Below are 19,382 nucleotides of genomic sequence, written 5' to 3' on the forward strand. Positions count from 1 at the left end.
CACAAACTATACGGTATGTGGTGTACTAATAATTATGGGTTGGTACCACCGCCCGTAAAGATTTACATAATAATATTAATATTTATCTATATTATCTGTGGGTCGCATATATTCAACGGCAGATCGTCGACGGTCCGGAGCGCAATCTACACGAGCTGGTCAACGGGGGAACAGCAGCACCCGAAGCAGCTGTTTGAACGTAAACAAAAGGACCGCGCGTCGATTGGAGGACGGGACCGTCGTCGTATTATTTCGACCCTTCCCGCTTATCCATCCCACCAACGACGATGGTGTCCGACGATTTACACCTTCTACGTATCACACACGCGCTCCCGTATCATGACCCATCCTAGGTCTACAAACGTATCAATTTATATATAGGTTTATATAACATATATATATATATAAACATACATACGTAAATATATATACATACATTTGTGTGCATCTCATACGTCTACGAACATTTCGTTTTTTTTTTTTTTTTCTAACATAATACGCTGGCACTAAGCGCAGAGGAAATACAAAATCATTTTTTTCCTCTCTACGCACGAGCCCACTGTGTGCACCTACGCCAGTCATACCGTTGTCGTTTGTCCCGTTTCCGGATTATATTATTTCAGGTACGGCTTGTATGATATTTACCGTTTGCACGCATAATTTGCAATAATAACATCAGTGTAGATAACAATAATTTTAATAAAAAAAAAAAAGGAACGGCCGTTCGCCGGATTAACCAACGCTGCGCCGACGAAAACGATTTGGATCCGCTGGTGTCGAGCGCGAATTGTTACTGAATCAGTCGTCAATCGTTATTAATTATTGTCCTCTGCGTACACGGCGAGCGCCGTTTAGGGACCGGGATCTCGTTCTCCGGTGTTGACGTATTCCGCGTTGCCTGCAATCACGAACTCACGCCACTCGCGGAAGTCCGACTGCATGTTGCAAGTCGCAACGGTTAACGGGAAAAGATTTCGACAGCGGCGAGCGCAAGTGGCGTGTGGTGGATGTGGATCCGTCCCGTTTCCCGTACCGCGCGCAATTGTTAGGTTATGTTTGCTTTGTTGTCACTCGATATTCTATGTATATATACATGTATGTGTATTTGTGGTGCGTGTAGTGCATTATTATTATTTTTCCACTGCGCTCTCCGCCGTTGCAACCGCATTACCTGTATATGAGTTCTTGAATGTCCATCAGACATCAGCGCAATTTTCCCGAGTCCTGTACGCAACCCGTTTCACTGATTGTTTTTCCCGTGCAGCCGTCGCCATCGTAGTTCGTTTTTGCCACACTCAACCAAAGGTTAGACGGTCAAATTTTCGATTTTTCTATTCCCCGATCCCCACCCCCATACACGCTCCGTTTTTCGTTTTTGATAATATTTAATAATTTATTGTAAGGAACACTACAATATTTATTGCCGTGTACCGTGCTTTAGTTTGTTTCCTTGTGATATTTTAATTTCCTTTTGTCAAAGAATATTTGTTTAATTTATTTTCTCGTTTTCGAATTACACACCATACTCAAATTTTAGAGACTAGACTCTTGTGAGTGTGTGTGTGTGTGTGTGTACCTTTATTGCCGTGTCAAAAACGATCAACAGGTTTAGTGTTACTTAACTTTTAATTAATATTCGAATCCTCCTTTTTTTTTTCTGTTCCAGCGTTTTGCGTTCGTACTACTTTTTTTTGTTTTTAAAAAAAAGGTGAAATCATGACAGATTCCATAAAGTTTGGTCCAGAGTGGTAAGCACGTCTAGGTTTATGTTTTCTTTATATTTTATTTATTTTATCTTCTTCTATTTTTTTGACACTTGCAATTGTGCACGTTTATTGCCTTCAACGAATCAACGTTTCATTAATTTCGCAGTGCCAATTCTACTACTGTAGTATGCATGTGGTTCTTATTTTTTTTTCACTATAATAAATCTCAATTACTGCTTCCCTAAAAATGTTTTCATCTGTTAGTTCATTATAATATTACATAGTGTATTGAATTTATCCTAAAATCATTATAATTTACTTATTGCTTTTTGTATGAAAATCATCATTTCTTGGCTAGATTTTTTAATTGTTTGAATATTATCCAACTTATTTACTCAATAAAAGTGCTTATAATTTTTTTCTCTTAGTTACTTTAATTTGTCGATAGTCATATGCTTGACTAGTGTTTGATCATATTCTGGTACTTATTAAAAATGTTCTAGTTACACCTATGGCTCCTATGTTAGATTATTTATGAATACAAATTAATACATTTTTTTTTATTTTAATCTATGTAAGATAATTTAAAAAAACTACTGTCTCCATCTGTAATATCCACTGTAGGTATAGAATTTGTAATAAAATAAATTTTTGTTTCATAAAAACTAATTGGCTATAGGAAATAGTAATTTTTTGGCAAGCATTCAGAACCTTCATTTTATATTTTTCAAGTTTCAATATTTGTCACATGCATCTTAGAATTATGAAATTATATTATACCTTGCAGTTGTATAAAATGGCAAAATATTAAACCCTCTGATGAAAATCCATAAGATAAGAATTATATGATTATTAATCTTTGTATTAACCATATATTTGATTTTTTTCAAGTGTAAATGCTAATACATTAATATATCTAATACTTTTTACTTGTTTTGTTTGTTATACAATTACATATGGTTTACAAAACCAATAATTTGATTTATTTAATAATTGTTATACAAATTTAATTAATTATTATGTTTCTTTTTTTATATCATAGTTTTTTATTACTTTAACCTATAAATACAGTTACTATATAAAAAAAAAACACTTATAGTTAGGTATGTACCATATTTTTTATTGAATTTTTTTTATATTATATTCAATGTATTCATATTTTTGTTTGTTATATTTCTTGTATTATTGAATTTAGTGACATTTAAAAATACATTATTGTATTTTACATACTATTTAATTTTCAACCTAACAAAAATACCTGATATATCATATTTGCTTTCTAAAACTAATTAAATTTCACTACTATATTCATTCACCACTTGATCTCCCTAGTGAGTTTATCAAATTTATAGTTAATTATAATTTTAGTATGAATACAATTTTTCATTGCAATTCATATAAAATGATCTTAGGTCTTTTAGATTATGCAAATAGTTGAGTATTATAATATTGTTGATTCGTTGATAGTGGTTATAATCTTAAATTTTATTTTATTTTGAACGTTTTTCATTATTTATTTATTTGAATAACTTATGTAACTATTTATGAAATAGGTTAAGGAATATGTCTCAAGGTATATCAAAACCACAGCTTGCTGAACATCGTTATGGCCGAGAAGAAATGTTAGCCTTATTCGATATTTCATCATGTAATATTCCACCAGAATCACTTAAAGAACTATCTATGGTGTATAATGAAAAACCTCAAAATCCATTGTCTTTACAACAAATGTCTGAAGAAGAAACTGTATGTTTTTAAACTTAACATATGAATGTTTAAATTAAAATCTTAAACTATAATTTTTGATTTTTCAGAGACTTTGGAATCGAGGTATAAATAGTGATACTATTATCAGAGCATCTGTTCGAACAACTGGTGGTAGAGGTACTGCTAATATTGAAGTTCGTGGAGGTAGTACAAGTGCCAGAGGAAGAGGTGGTCGTGGTGGTTATTATTACAATACTACACGACCAGGTTATGAGGAAGGCCCAGAAGGTGGAGGCTCCCCAATGAACAGAGGTCCTCACAGACCTTTTGAGAGACTGAATTCGGTAAAATATTTATTTTTCACAAATAACATTTATTTTGATATGTATTTGATTATAAGTTACTCAGTGTCTTAAATTTTTATTGAAAATCATTATTACCTAACAGTATAAATGTATAAAAATAGTATAAATGTGCAAGGTGCTAACTTTGACATATTTGTTCAATGTTTTCTACTTAGTTCTATGTAATATTAAATTTAACTGAACCATCTGTATTCGATAGTTTTTTTTTTTTTAAGCATATTTACTCTTTTATGTGTGTGTAGTGTCTGGCTTAGTGACAGTCCACACTATTTATTTGCTGATAAGAACAAAACCCATTGATATGAATATAGAGTTAGCCTCAATGTCTGGTATGCAATATTTTGTTGAACTGTCAATTAAGAGATTGCATTAGGCAATTGATATTGATTAAAAAAAACAGATAGTGTGGCTTAATGCTAACCTTACTAAGCTATATAAATTATTTTTTTTTAGAACGAAAGAAATATGAACCGCAATGGTGAATATTCAAATGATTGGAGAGGAAGAGATGAATCAAATTGGTGGAGAAAAAATAGAGGTGGAGCACTTCAAGGCCAATCTGATGAATCTAATGGTCGTTGGGGACGAACTCGTACAGATTCTTATAATAATGATAGATGGCCTGCTGGACGACCTACATCAAAATATGATGAAGATGAAGGATGGGATCGTGGTGAATCTAGATGGTCGAATAATGCCACAACCCAAGAACGACGAAAACTTGATTGGGGAGAAACTTTACCAGAATGGTAACTGTTATTGCAATTTTTTTTTTCGATATTTTTCTTTTAATAACCTAAATTTTGTAGGGCTGTTGATAATCCTGGTGAAAAAGGTGGAAGTTTTGATTCATCTGGTGCCTTCCATGATAATCATTATGAAGAAGAACATCACTATAACGTGGCAGATGAAATATCTAGAGAAGTATGATAGTATAAATTAATTTTAAAGATCTAAAAACCAATTTGTATTCAAAATTTTATTTTATTTTAAGGAGGGACGAGAATATGAAGAAGACAATGATAACCATGAGACAAGTGTTAATAATGTAGAAAGTTCAAATATATCACCTATTGACGATAAACAACTAAATGGCCAAGAAAAAGAAGGTATGTGCAATATTTGAAATCTCAATAAATTAAATTAAATGCTAATTATTTTAAGTGTATATTGTAAATACTAAATTATTAGGAAATCATGTATTATTTTATTCACCAAAATCTATATTGTACTCTTCTACTAATTCATTATAATTTATTTCACTAAATTTCACCTTGTGTATTAGTAATAATCATTAAGAATTTTAAAATTGTATATTTTTTATTATCACAACTTGTAACAAATTATAAATGATTATCTCTTTCTTTTAAGCTAAATGCTTGTGGTAGAGATAAATTATTATTAATATTCATTATTGTCCTCATAAAATCAACTTTTCTGTTATGATTAACAATTTATTTAAAGTATTTATAATCTATTATTTTCTTACTGGTTATATTTTGTATCCAAATTAAATTATGAATATTAACACTAAATTATATTAATAAATTACATGTAATTTTATTAAAAAAATTTTAGAAGTTGTGTCATCTTCAATATCTACTTCACCGACACATAATGAAGAAGTAATTTCTTCCCCTGAACGTTTTAAATCCATAAGACAGCAGCATCAACATAAAATAAATCCCCAAATAACTAAGGAAGTATTTGTACAGAATGAACAAGTAATGATGAATCATTCTGAACCAGTAAGAATTCAACAAGTTCCAGATATTCCAGTTATTCACAGCAAAAGCAGTCCAGCAATTCCACTTATGTCTGACTGTCAACCTAATAAAATGGAAAATATTAAAAACTTAAGAGAGATGCCTAATCTAGGAAGTCACATTGATAGTACTAATATTAATCCCATCCATCGATCAACAAGTAAGTATTTTATTTACATACAAACATAACAGACAGAAAACAAAATAATTTTTAAAATTAAATTTAGTTATATTAATTACATAATTATTTTTTAGATCTATTATTTACTAGTTTTGTTTATTTTTATACTCTTATCTTATATCATTAAAAACTTAAAAATTAAGTTACAACTTTAATGTACCATTAAATTTTATTTAATATTATGATTTTTAGGTTTAAATGCTAATGCTCATCATCGAATTGATACATTGGATGCTGAGGCAGAATCAATGGTGTCTAGGTTAACCAGTGATAATTTCAAAATAGGGCCATCTTCACATTCTCCACTTGCACCTCTTACTAACAACAAATGGTATTATAGGGATCCTCAGGGCGAAGTTCAAGGTAAATCATAAGGAAACAATTTAAGAATGATAATGATAATAGTTTAATTCTTAGGTCCTTTCTTGACAACTGAAATGGCTGAATGGTATAGCTTGGGATATTTCCATGACAACATGTTGATGGTGAAGAGAGCATGTGATGAACATTTTTATTCCTTAGGTGATCTTGTACGATTAAAAGGAAATGTACCATTTTCAGATACTCCGTTTTCGGTATTAAATTTTTAAAAAAAAATAATTTTTTTATAATCAATATTAAATATATTTAATATTAATAGGAGCATGATGTGAAAATTAGTAGCCGGATAGGAGTACAACCTCCTCCAACACACAACCCTTTTGCAATGAATGAATCTTTAGTTCTTCAACAGCAACAGCAACAATACCAATACAGGCAATTATTTTTAAAGTAAGTTTTTAACTTTCAAATACTATTCAATATTTTATGGTAATATAACACAAAGTAGAAAATTAAAGCTATGTAGTATATTGTTTTATAAAAATGTTATAAAAGCTCAAAAGATACGTTTTGTAGGCAAAGGGAATTAGCTATTCAAAGTGCAGTTCATCAACTATCTCAGTCCGAAAGGTGGAATACCCTATCACCCATTGAACAACAACAGGTAATTATTAAATTGAATGGTTATATTTTTCATCAATTGTTTAAAACTTGTTTTGTTTGTATGTCTAGTTGATAATGCATCATATTCGAAATGTAGAAGCAAACACGGCAATTCCTCCAATGTTTACAGCTCCCATCCTTCCTCAACCACAGCCAACACCAAATATACACCCCATGAATGCACCACCCAATAACAATTTAATGGTGATGCTATCCCATATGCAGCAGCAACAGCAGCAGCAGCAACAACAACAACAACATTTCAACCATGTAATATACAATTTAAAATAATATAATATGTTATATGATAAACATTATTATACATTTTAGCAAATTGATCCTAAACATATTCATTCTGTGCCACCTCAACCAATAACACAACAAATGGACCCTCTCCATTCACTTGTACAAAATATGGGAGGTTTAAAAACGTCCACGCCACCCCCAGTAAACTCAAATCATCATCATCAAAGTTCCAATATTATCCGACCTAATAGTGCTCAACCAGAAAATAATCCTATATCAGATCTTTTAAGACAATTGGGTGCACCTCAAGATAAACCACTCAAAGTATATACATTTAATATTAATTATTCTATTACTTTTTTTTTATTATTATTAATGTAAGATTAAACATCAGGTGACAGAAACGAGTGTATGGGGTATGGATTTTACGGGTTCAGATAATAAACCTAAAATGAATGGTCCAATTGGAATTAGTGGATGGCAAACCGGACCTTCTATTGAAACATCTCAACAGACACCAGGTGTGTTGTGGGGATCTGGAGAGTATACTAAAATTATTGGAGCCGACCATAAAGCCATTGTAAGTAAAATCATCGTGTTACTCATTTAAAAACAACCTAATTGTTGATAAATGTTTAACGACAATGGATTTTATTGATTTTTATGATTATTTCTGGTATTTCACTTATGTATTTATATGCATGTAGGAAGAAACAATAAAAGAAGAAGCAAGACGGAGTCAAGAAGCTCGAAAACAAGAAATGTATTTTATTGTTACTTACAAATTTATACATTAAAATAACCATTATTTACCACTGAAATTTGTTTTGTTTTATAGTAAACAAAATGAACAGATTAAAAAAAGAGAAGCAGAGAAGTCCAGAATGCAAAAAGAGTTAAAAAAAAAACAAGAACTCGAAAAAGCTCAATTGGAAGAAGAAAAAAAGAAGGTAAATATACTTGTTAACTTATTCACTAAATTATTTTTATAATATTAATACGGATTAACAGTATTTGTACTAGTATTTTAATAAGTTGTTAATCAATTTTGTGTTGGATGTAAATTACTTAAATTTATTCCGGACTATTATAAGCAATATTTACTCTTTCTGTATATCTCTATGATTGTATAATACTGTTAAGTTTCCACATAATAATGGTATTGGAGTTAAAAAAATATTTAAATCTAACATACATATTTTAAATTTTTATTGTTAAAGGATGATTATATAATACAGTACAGTATAGTACAGTTAATGTTATGTCCATTTATTTAAAAATTTAATTTAATTTTCATAATTGTAGATATTTAATTTGATGTCAAGTTGATATGGATAAAAAAATAATTTCCAGTTCCTTGACTTATAAATTACAGTAAATTTTTCTTAATGTGATCACATTGATTCAGATCATGTTGATTCCATAAAACATTTTTTTTTTTTTTATTAATGAGTTTATATTTATATGTATATTTAAAATTAGATTAAAATAAAGTGAAGAAACTATCTTTTTTTGATTGTACTAATTTCATTTTCATATTAGCCTGAAATTAAAATCCATATTTAATTAATATAATATATACATGATCTTTAATTATTTAAAAATAAATAAATATTGTACTTATAACTTTTGGAACAACTGAAAGGTATTGTTTTTGACATAGTTTTGAATAGCTTCTTTTAACTTTTTCAAAACAATTCTTATTTCTTTTTAGTGAAAGTTTTAAATACCATTAGAATTATAAAAAATGATTCAATTGTCCGATACTTGGTGATTTTAATAAAAGGTTAATTAAACATTAGTAACACAAGAACTGGTTTTGGATTTTTAATTTTGATTTCGATAAACGGTTGATTCTTTAAACCAATGACCACATTAAGCAAAACTTTGTATAATCAATACATTTACTTATAGATTGTACAAAATTATACATAATTTCAGGAAGAAGCACGTAAAATTAAAGAGCATGAAAAAAAATTAAAAGAAGAAGCAGAAAAGAAAAAAATTGAGAAGAAAAAATTAGAAGAAGAACAGGCTAAAAAACGTGAATATGAAAAAAAAATGAAAGAGGAGAAAGAAAAAAGACTGTTAGAAGAAAAAAAGAAAGAGGAAGAAAAACGACTTTTAGAAGAAGAAAAAAAAAGGTAAGATTTATTACATTATGTAAAATTATAATTTATAATAAACTTTAAATTATTAATATTCTTGATACAAGGTGATTTTTTTATTGTAAACGATTCATTATTTCAAAAACTATTAGTATTTTTGAAAATATTTCTTTTATAGAATTTATAGCCAAGATAAAATTCATTTTAAATTATTTAATGTTATAATTTTTAAGTTTTTATACTTTATTTGATGTTAATTTACATTTTTAATTTGATATTCTGAAGTAAAAGTATAGTAGAATAGTAATAGTATAAAAAATATAGGTGAGCGAATTGGAGAGAAAGGAATATCTGCTCAACAATAAATGCTTATGACCAGAGCTAGGATTTGTATGCAACAGCATGTTTTTTTTTTTTTTTTTGCTACGTCCCAATGGAATTTTACTGAGTAATGTCCACGATTCATATTATTCTGATGAAAATGGTACTATTTTTATTTTGCATGATTATGCATATATTGAGCTTTATGCATATTTTTGCATATTTATTATTATTATTTATTTTTATATGATCATATTTATTGTATTTGAGTCTGTAATAATTAAACTGATCAAAGTATATAACTTGGTTTTTTTTATCAAACTTAAATTTATTTTTATAAATACAATTTTACAATATGCGATAAAATATCGAATAGTTTGATGGAAAAAGATAGATACTATTAATAAAAATATGTAGGTATCAATAAAAAATCCAAGATAAGATATAATTTGTTGGGTATTAGTGTATTACATGCGATCCTAATAGTTTTTATGTAGTACAAACTGTTCAGTTGTCTGTACATCACCATTTATCAGATTTTTTTTTTCAGTGTGATTTTAATAAAATTATTGTGATTTTATTTTAAAAATTCTGAAATTCACAAATAAAAATGCCAAATTACAACAATTTTCAACCGATGTTTTTAACAAATCAATTCTATGATCCAATCGCCGATCATTTATATTTAAAAATTTCAAAATATATGTAATCGTAGCATATAACACGTATTTGCACTATTGAATGTGAACTATAATTTGTATTACTAAAATAATAATTTATAAAAATTAAAATGAATATTTTACAATTTTTTATTGCATACAAATCCTAGCCCTATGACATTAACTAATTGACCGAAATTTAACTTATTATGAATTGGGTGACATACACTGAAAAAAATTCTGCTCCAAAATATGAAATTTAAAATGTAAATTATCATCCAAAAAAGTCTATAAACTTAAATTATAACACTATATAATATAAAATTTATTTATTTTTTTAAAATGTTTTATTTTAACTGTAAATTATATAAAAGGAACATTTTCAAAAATTTTCATAATTTTTGAATTAATAAGTTTGTGATAAAACAATCACTTGAATGCATTAAAAATAAAACCTATTAATTAATTTTATTATTTTAGAAAATCTGATTTGAAAAAAAAAGAAGAACAGAAGAAAAAAGAAGAACAAAAAAAGAAGGATGAATTAAAACGGAAGGAAGATACTAAAAAACAAGATCAGAAGAAAAAAGAAGAAGAAAATAAAAAGAAACAAGATACCTCTCGATCAAGTGCTGTTCCCATAGTTACTGAGCCACAAAAGGTATTACAACTTATGTTTAGAACAATTAATTTAACGTAAAAGTAAATTGTATTAACTTTTAGAAACTTGTTTAGCTACTCTCATTACATTTTTTTATATATATTTAAAATACTGGGGCGTAAGAGAAAAACAAATATTGAATTTTAATGTAGGAAAGGTCTCATTTGTTCATCTAAGCTTCTTATAGTTTTATGACCCTATCACTATATCAATATGAACTCCCAATTAAAAACCAAATAGGGGTTATTTAAATCATTAAATGCATCAACATATTGCACACTCTGTAAACTATTTAGCCAAGTCTTTCACGCATCCAAATAATTGAGCTGAGCTTCACAGTTTTGTATCCAAATATTTCCCACTCTATTATGTAATCGTGTGTGAATGCGCGAGAACGGACAAATTTTAGTCGCCACCCAAAAGTGCTCTCTTGATGGCCAGAGTATAGTAGCTTGAGATATTCTTGGTTTTTGTTCTAAGGTTGAACTTTTGTTCAATTTTGAATTAAAAACATGTTACATTCTAAAAACTAGTATAATTTATTCACACCATGGATAAAGCATTCTTATCTTCACTAAATGCAGTAGAACGCTTCATGGAGACAAATATGCAATTCCGAATAAATGTATTAGTTAAATTATACATCAGTTTATTAAGATAGATAAATCACCGCCCGATATGTCTCAATTAAGTAGATTTGATTGTATATATTATTAAGCCAACATAAAAGAAACGAACAATAGTTCACATTTGCGCACTGAAGTGTAGAAATGTAACAATATTATTATTTTAAGAAAAACTGTTTTGTAAAAATAAAAAAAAAATTTAAAAAACCATAATATAACCTGAAATACGACTGATGTTGTTTTGCTATCTTTTGATTGTTTCATTTATTTTGTATAGAAAAAGAAAAAAGAACCTCAGACAGTGACTCATAATGGTATAGAAACATCTGCACCATGGGCTGCTGCTGATCAAAAAAAACAAGTGCAAATTAAATCTATGGCTGAAATTCAAGCTGAAGAACAAAAACGAGAACAATTGATGAAACAAAAAGAACGTGAACGCACTGAACGAGAAATATCCATGGTAGCAATTGAACAGGCAAAACAAGAAAAAGCAAGATCTGCGGTAAAAATGCAGTCTTGGTCTACTGTAATCACTAAAAATGTTCCTCAGTCTACTCCCGTGGCTAACAACTCTGTTTGGGGATCATCCAATCAAACGAGTATGTAACTTGAATTTAATAATTTGCTTTATTTATAATCAATTGTATTTTTAAGCTAATATATTTATGATTGGTGAATTTAATATTTTATCAACTCTTTACATAAAGTATATAAATTATTTCTTCTTCTTCAGCTTTTTTTATAGGCCTTCCAGGTCCATTACCTCAACAACATACTGCCTCTATTCTTTCATGTCTTTTGCAGTTTCTTCTTCGTCCTTATAAATTATTATTATTATTATTTTAACTTATATAAGTTTTTTTTTTTATACAACTTGATTAATTGATAAAATAAAACCAAAGTTAAACTTATCATTTATTGTAAATAACATTTATTTTATATTTCAGATACTGATAAACCACAGATTCAAAAATCAAATAAAACACCTGCTGTGACGGTTAATAATAAAAATAATGTAAAAAATGTAACAAAAACTGTAAATCAAACTGTACAGCAAACAAATGCAATGAAAAAGGTTATAGAAAGTAGAGGTGAAAATAATAATTGTACGGACGAATTTAGCCAGTGGTGTTGTAAACATTTAGCAACTCTCAATAAAAATACTATTGACAGTAAGTATTAACTTAATAATTTTTTATAATCTATTTTAACTCTACAACTTTTTTTCTTTAGTACCAACATTTGTGACATTTTTAAAAGATGTAGAATCTGAATATGAAGTAAAGGACTACATTCAGAGTTATCTGGGTGATAATAAAGAAGTTCGAGAATTCAGTAAACAATTCTTTGACAAACGCTTAAAAATACAAAATAAACAAAGGAGTTCTGATTTCGTAGAAATGAAAGTAAGTTATTGTTTTATTTATGCTTATACCACTTATAGTTTTGAATAATATTAAATTATACAATTGCTGCTTTTGTCTTATAATATTCCTTGAAAACTTCATCTTGATACGAAATCAATTTTGTACTTGTTAAAACAAAATAATATTATTAAATGTTAATCTGTTTCATGTATGAATATATTATACTATATTACATTATTAATATCTATCCTATTAGTGATTTTCTTTTAGAAAAATAAAATATGCACCAATATTAAAAAGCTGATTAAAATATATTTTTCTACATACCTAATAGCTCTTCATACATTTTTGTTAATGTAATTTGTCCTTATAAATCATATAAGAAATTCTTATTTTTTCTTGATGAATTCTTATTATCTCTATGCTATATTTTTATAAGATTTATTTACTTCCTTAAAAAGTTTTTTATATTAAGAGGTAAAGAAACATTTTTCAAGTCTTTTTCTGATATTAAAATATTTTGTAAGAAAAAAATTATTCAAAATTGAACAAATTTTTCTATTAAAGCTACAGACTAGTTTTGCAAAATAGGATATGTCCTTTTATTGAAATTATTTGTAGAAATTAAAGCTATGGTACCAAAAATGTATGGACCTGACGAACAGTTATTATGTAGATATGAGTTGTATATACTTATGAAATAAAAGATAATAACATTTTTATTTTTCAATTCTGGTAAATATTTTGATTTTCCATTGTATTTGAAAATATATTTTTTTTTTTTTCATTACACAGACAATTCTTTTTAGTCAAACATCTATATAAAAAATATATAGAATATAGTTCTGGTAATCAAATTCTTTTTTAATTGTACCATCGATAAATAAACTTTTAATACAAAATCTGTTTATATTGAAACAGTTGAACACATATTGTGGGTAAATAAATATGGGATACTCTCCAATACTGTGGTATTGCACTACGTTTTAAATGTTGACTACATAGTTTTAATAACTAGTTCACAGTCTTGCTAAGAATACTTTTCAAATGTATTTAGAATACATATTTAAATATTAATTTGAATACTTTTTTTGTTAATATTGAAATATTTATATGTCAATCACATATTATGGAAATTTAACTTTATTTTAAAATTAAATAGTTAATATTTATTAATAGGTTCAAAAATATCAAATCCAACTTTAATTAGCTGTTTTTTTATCTCCTTAATTGATAAAATCTTATTGTGAATTCTTAGAACCATTATTGGTTTTTTAGAGAAAAAATTAAAATATTGGTTATTTAATAATGGTAAAATAAAAATAATGTGTACTCTTTAAAATAAGAATATTTAAATACAATTATTCAAATACTTAACAAGATTATTAATCATGAAATTATAATTCTATGTCATTGATAACTATCAATTAACTATACAGTAGTTTACAAAAAAAATATTCATAATATTTTTATGTTATAAAAATGTCAAAATATGTAAATCTTTATGTTGTTATTACTTATTTTTGTCAAAATATATATTAAAAAATAATATGAAATATTTAACATTTTTAAAATTGTTATAATTTTAAAAGAAATGTATAGAATTCAAAACAAACAAATCTATGAAATAAAACTTATCATTGATAAATTGTAAATAACCATTGTAGTAATATTCAATATTTTAAATTTTTTTATCTATTTTCCCTTATTTATATGACTTATTATATTTTATATTTCAATTTATGATAGATTAAACATTTTCCTCAGAACATTGATGAATTGTCTGTATGTTTGCTTTTGAATAGGTAAATAAAAAATATATTAATGAACACGTTTTATTTGGCCGTGTTATGAAACCTGATTATTCTTTGATAGACTTAAGAAATCTGCATTCAATAAGATAATATTTTTACATCAAAATCCTCGCTTTGGTTATAAATATATAATATCTAAATAATTTGTTTCTGTATATCTAATAGTTAGTAGTTGGTAAGATGTGAATTTATTTTATTTATTAAAATTGTTATTATTTACCTATAGTATTCAATATTGATCAGCTATAACTGTAGGTTCTATTAGTCTAATTACTTTCAATCATATTTATTTTATTACCTACTTGAAATTGAAATTCTATTTTCAAGATTTGAGTTTTGCTAGAACTATATAGTAAAGACAAAGGTTTCTTATTGTTTAGTTTTATTGTTTAATATTTATTTTTATCTTAGCTGTATAATCTAATTGAATGTTCTATTTATTTTTATAGAGTAAAAACAAAAAACGGAATAAGATGGTGCCACTAGATAATAAAGTACTTGGCTTTAATGTGGTCGCTTCGGAACGTATCAATGTTGGTGAACTTGATCTTGGCGAATAGGAGTGATCATGTATGATAACATATCAGCTCATTTTGTGTAATCTTGGTCTTTTTAGGAACAATTTAGTCCCTTTAAAATTAAAGAAAACAATCTTTATTTAAGTATTAAATATGTCCATGTTTCTCGTTGAAAATTCTTTTTTTTATTTGATAAATATATATATTTAAATTAATTAATTTCTTTTTATTATTATTTTTAAATGTAAATATTTAAAAATTAATAATTATACTATTGTTAATTTTTTAAGTTAATGTTGTCATAAATTTTGTACAAATGCTTGCATGTAATGTTAACATTGATTTTTTTGTTAACTGTACAAATTGACCTAAAATCCATTTCTAAAATCCGTTGTTTAAACTATTATTGTAATTAACCATAAAAAATATTAGAATAATATATAAATTTTTTATAAAAAAAAAACGGTACCAGATACGTACGTATATTTTATTTTTGATTATAAAATTAAAAACTAGCATGCATTTAAATTATATATATTTAATTTTTGTATATTTTTACTTAAGTTATCTAAAAAAAAAAAAAGCTGGAGAAATTACTCTACTTATTTACCATATTGTAGGATTTGATTGTAACTCGTCACTATATGGTAGTGTTAAATTTGAAATTAATCATTTATGATTACATACAAAATTGCTAAGAAACGGTATGTAAACCTATATTATTAAGGCTATATTATAATTTATTTATATTACTTATGGTAATTTATTTTTCTATTATTAATAAGGTATGATGAACTAATTTTCGCCAAAAACATTGAATATATGATTGGTTATTAACTTGTAAGTCAATAGTCAACTAAGACATATCTCATTACAATATAATATCATGAATGAGATTCTAGTATAGCTAAAAATTGGTCAAATGAATTTTAGAGATAAATTCTTATAACTATAAATAGCTCAAAAGTTACTAAAAACCGTTGAAAATTCTGTAATAAAATCTATAAGAACTTTGGTATTAAATTAATTTACCTGACACGCTGATACTTGAACAATTTTTTTCGACTTATTCTTGTATTATAAAGTATACTATGATAAAATCAAAATTCGGCAGTCGGATTTAGTTTTAAAATTATAAATTTCGGCAGTTTTTTATCACATAAGTTTCATTTATTTCCAACATGTAGCCTTACAACAATTATTTATGTATTTTAAATTAATTATTTAGGATTTTTCGATCTGGAAAGTTGTAGGTATTCTAGAATTCCGGATTATTAAAGCCTCCCAAACTACATTTTCTGAAAATATTCACTATTTAAATAATATGTGATTACTGCTGTCTGTTAGGGTGGAGAGCAGTGGCGGTTTTGGTTGTATTTCTTTAGTGAAGCGAATTATATATACCCCTCCCCCCTATCATAACAAATTTTAAACAGTAAGATATTTTTGTTAATATACACGGAATGATAAGTATAATAAAATAATAAATAATAATTCAAATTAAAGTGAAACGAGGAAGCATTTTTTCTCAAATAAAGTCATAAATACGTTAAAAATTATTAGCGAAATATGTGCTATTAGTAAACCAAGAAGTTCACATTTTGAGTATTATTTATCACAAAATTTTAGGTGAGGCGCCGCCTCACTCGCCTCACCCTCAAAACCGCCACTGGTGGAGAGCGACTCACCGCTGTATGTGAAAATAGTGTTGTTTTTGTCAGATTTTTCTGTTGTAAAGTATACAACATTATAATAATATAACAGTTCTAAATGTGTTCATTATAGCAAACCCAATACAAATTCATTATTTTAACGATTTCCCATTTTTCTTACAAACCATTGGAGATATGAAAATCTTGTACGATTACATTATTCTTTAACATTCAAAATTTCTCAAATTTTAGTGTAAAAAATAATTTAATTATTTCAACTTACTATGTATAAGAAAATTGTAAATTGTTTCATGTTGTTACTATCTTTATTGAACATGCGAAGATTAAATAAAGCAGATGCGTGTTTAAAATATTGGCAATTAATTAAGTTTTTTACTGGATTAGTTTGGTTGTCAGTAGACAGCAGTATTTTTAAAATGTTAAATTTTCATTACGCGATAAACTCAACTGTAATAATAATAATTACAGGCATACCTATAGTAAATAGTGCGTATAAAGTATTTGCTGAAACCCCGTTAAAATACCTGGAGTCAGTATAAGATAAGTACCAAGGCAATTTAGTCAATAATTTACAGGTGTAAAATCGGGACCAAAACTATGTGGGCGACTGTTTTTCGTACGACTATAGTGATAAGAACCCGTGTATACTCGATTGCGTTTCAATGTTTATATATGCGTATATGAGCGCACATAATATAATGTGCCAGACCTATGTATTATAAACAAACTACTAGATAGCGCAATGATACAATCGAAAAAAACCTCGTAGCTTAACGTAAACGTTATGTAAACCCCGCAAGACCCAGGTGACTATTTTTCGTGCGACCGCCCGACGACGAAAATTGGTTTTCCAGGCGTCATTTTAAATTCAACAATGTAAACATAATATGGCCATGACTCGTGTTAAAAAATTATATTTTGTACATAATACCTATATTAACATTTTATACACATGTCAAAAAATATTTGACTTCCTGTATCTGCAAACTGTTTTTATTAAGCATCCTTCTTCTCCGAGTACTTTTATCGTGTTTTCGAAATTTTTAATTTAACTACTTACTACTTAGTTACTTAGTAAATCTATCAATTCGAACGCAGAAATGTGTTCCCCTTCATTTTTTTTTGTAAATAATTAATAAATACTCTGTATGTCAGCTGCCAGCATACTTAATATGAATTTTATATACCTACAACAGGGACTTATCATTTTTAGAAAAATTAACTAATATTTTAGGATTTGACTACTTGAGTCTTATGAAAGACAGTATGCCTTTGAACCACTGAACATTAAATAATTCGATTGATATCGTTCGTCTTTGTCGAATTAGTTTTCAAAGCTAAGATAGACCACCGACACTACAGATTTGCTTATAAAATGAAATTGGTACCCATATGCGTGCGCATGGGGGGTTCCGGCTGTGCCTGGGCACCCCCCCTCCCCCCGACATTTAATTGGGGCCCTAAAATTTAAGTCCTATAGCATATATATGAGTCCGTATTTTAACTAATATTACTAGAATAAAAATAATATTTTTTCTAAAATATGTTGTAAAAAGTTATGTTTTGAGATAAAAAAAAAATAATACAATATAAAATATTTTAAATTTGCGTGGTAAAACTTATTATGATTATAACAACTAGATGTTATTGATTACAAAAGGAAAAATAATAAATAAAATATATTGCAATTATCTTGAAAATAGATTTTAGATCCAACTATCTAATGAAATATTATATAACTTGGTACTAGTAATACATATTAATTAATGATTGATATGTGATATGATTTGAGTAATGTTTATTCGGGCGTTATAATTTATTAAAATATGTACTCATCTTGTTAAGAGAGGGCTCGAAAAAATTGTAGGCACCCCCCGAAATTCAGGTCTGCGCACGCCTATGTTGGTACCTACACTAAAACCGGCTAGATACAATTATAAAGCGTTGGATTTTGTATTTGCTTGTTGTTTCCTAAGCAAAGCTAGAATATTCAGCAAGTTTAATAAAAATCAAATTATTTTATTTACTGGCTGAAAATAAATCGATTGTTATGTTAAATTAAAACGAACAGAATGATATTGACTATTCACTAACAAACTCAGTTTATTTATTGACATTGACCAATACCTTATATCTAATATAGGTTCGGAGCTCCTGGCTGTTAATGGTTGTTTTATTAGTGTCGAGATTAAATCGATGTTCGAGATCCCCATTATGTTATTGAGTCCATAGGTAAAAACTATTGATGTCATCTGATTGATACTAATTTTTATTTGAAATATTATAATTAATTAAATTGCGTTTAATATAAAACACAAACAATTGTAGTTCAATATCTTATCTATTTAGTTTTTGAGAATTCTCTCCTTAGAGAAAAACATAAATTTGCTATTAAGTGTTCCTAATGACTGTGTAGATCTGATGATCTAAATCTAAATGGTTCAAAGCGACTTAGTGGACAGGGGAACTTATTGTTCCTATTGAGATCCAGATAACTATTATTTGCTTACACTGTAACATAATTCTTTGCATATATATATTTACATCTATTTATCTTATTTACATTAAATTCTTTATATTTCTTGAATAATCTATTTTTATTCTGCCAAACGATTTAAACATTAACACGTATTTTTTTTTCTTAGAGCTGTTGAAAGAGGACCGTTTTTAAGGGGTT

The 19,382-nt window shown here is 27.3% G+C and overlaps 1 protein-coding gene across 5 annotated transcripts; it reads left to right on the forward strand.

Moving 5' to 3' along the window:
• The first annotated feature begins 146 nt into the window (after positions 1 to 146).
• Positions 147 to 15,247, forward strand: LOC113550598 (GRB10-interacting GYF protein 2). Of its 5 annotated transcripts, none has more exons than XM_026952533.1 (23): positions 147 to 623; positions 1,667 to 1,748; positions 3,260 to 3,452; positions 3,521 to 3,757; positions 4,232 to 4,527; positions 4,588 to 4,702; positions 4,773 to 4,887; positions 5,357 to 5,704; positions 5,918 to 6,088; positions 6,143 to 6,300; positions 6,366 to 6,496; positions 6,623 to 6,710; positions 6,779 to 6,979; positions 7,040 to 7,279; positions 7,338 to 7,535; positions 7,663 to 7,718; positions 7,794 to 7,905; positions 8,897 to 9,099; positions 10,524 to 10,704; positions 11,608 to 11,932; positions 12,281 to 12,505; positions 12,567 to 12,739; positions 14,964 to 15,247. In XM_026952533.1, the coding sequence occupies exons 2-23, from the start codon at positions 1,717 to 1,719 to the stop codon at positions 15,072 to 15,074; spliced, it is 3,909 nt and encodes a 1,302-aa protein (XP_026808334.1). In that variant the 5' UTR covers positions 147 to 623; positions 1,667 to 1,716; the 3' UTR covers positions 15,075 to 15,247. The 5 variants fall into 5 exon arrangements, with proteins under 5 accessions (XP_026808334.1, XP_026808336.1, XP_026808333.1 ...); XM_026952532.1 differs by lacking the exon at positions 147 to 623 and adding an exon at positions 1,076 to 1,305; XM_026952534.1 differs by lacking the exon at positions 147 to 623 and adding an exon at positions 1,082 to 1,305 and having other exon boundaries at positions 7,350 to 7,535.
• The last annotated feature ends 4,135 nt before the right edge of the window (positions 15,248 to 19,382 follow it).

The sequence above is a fragment of the Rhopalosiphum maidis genome, chromosome 1, assembly GCF_003676215.2.
Source record: "Rhopalosiphum maidis isolate BTI-1 chromosome 1, ASM367621v3, whole genome shotgun sequence".
Lineage (NCBI taxonomy): Eukaryota > Metazoa > Arthropoda > Insecta > Hemiptera > Aphididae > Rhopalosiphum > Rhopalosiphum maidis.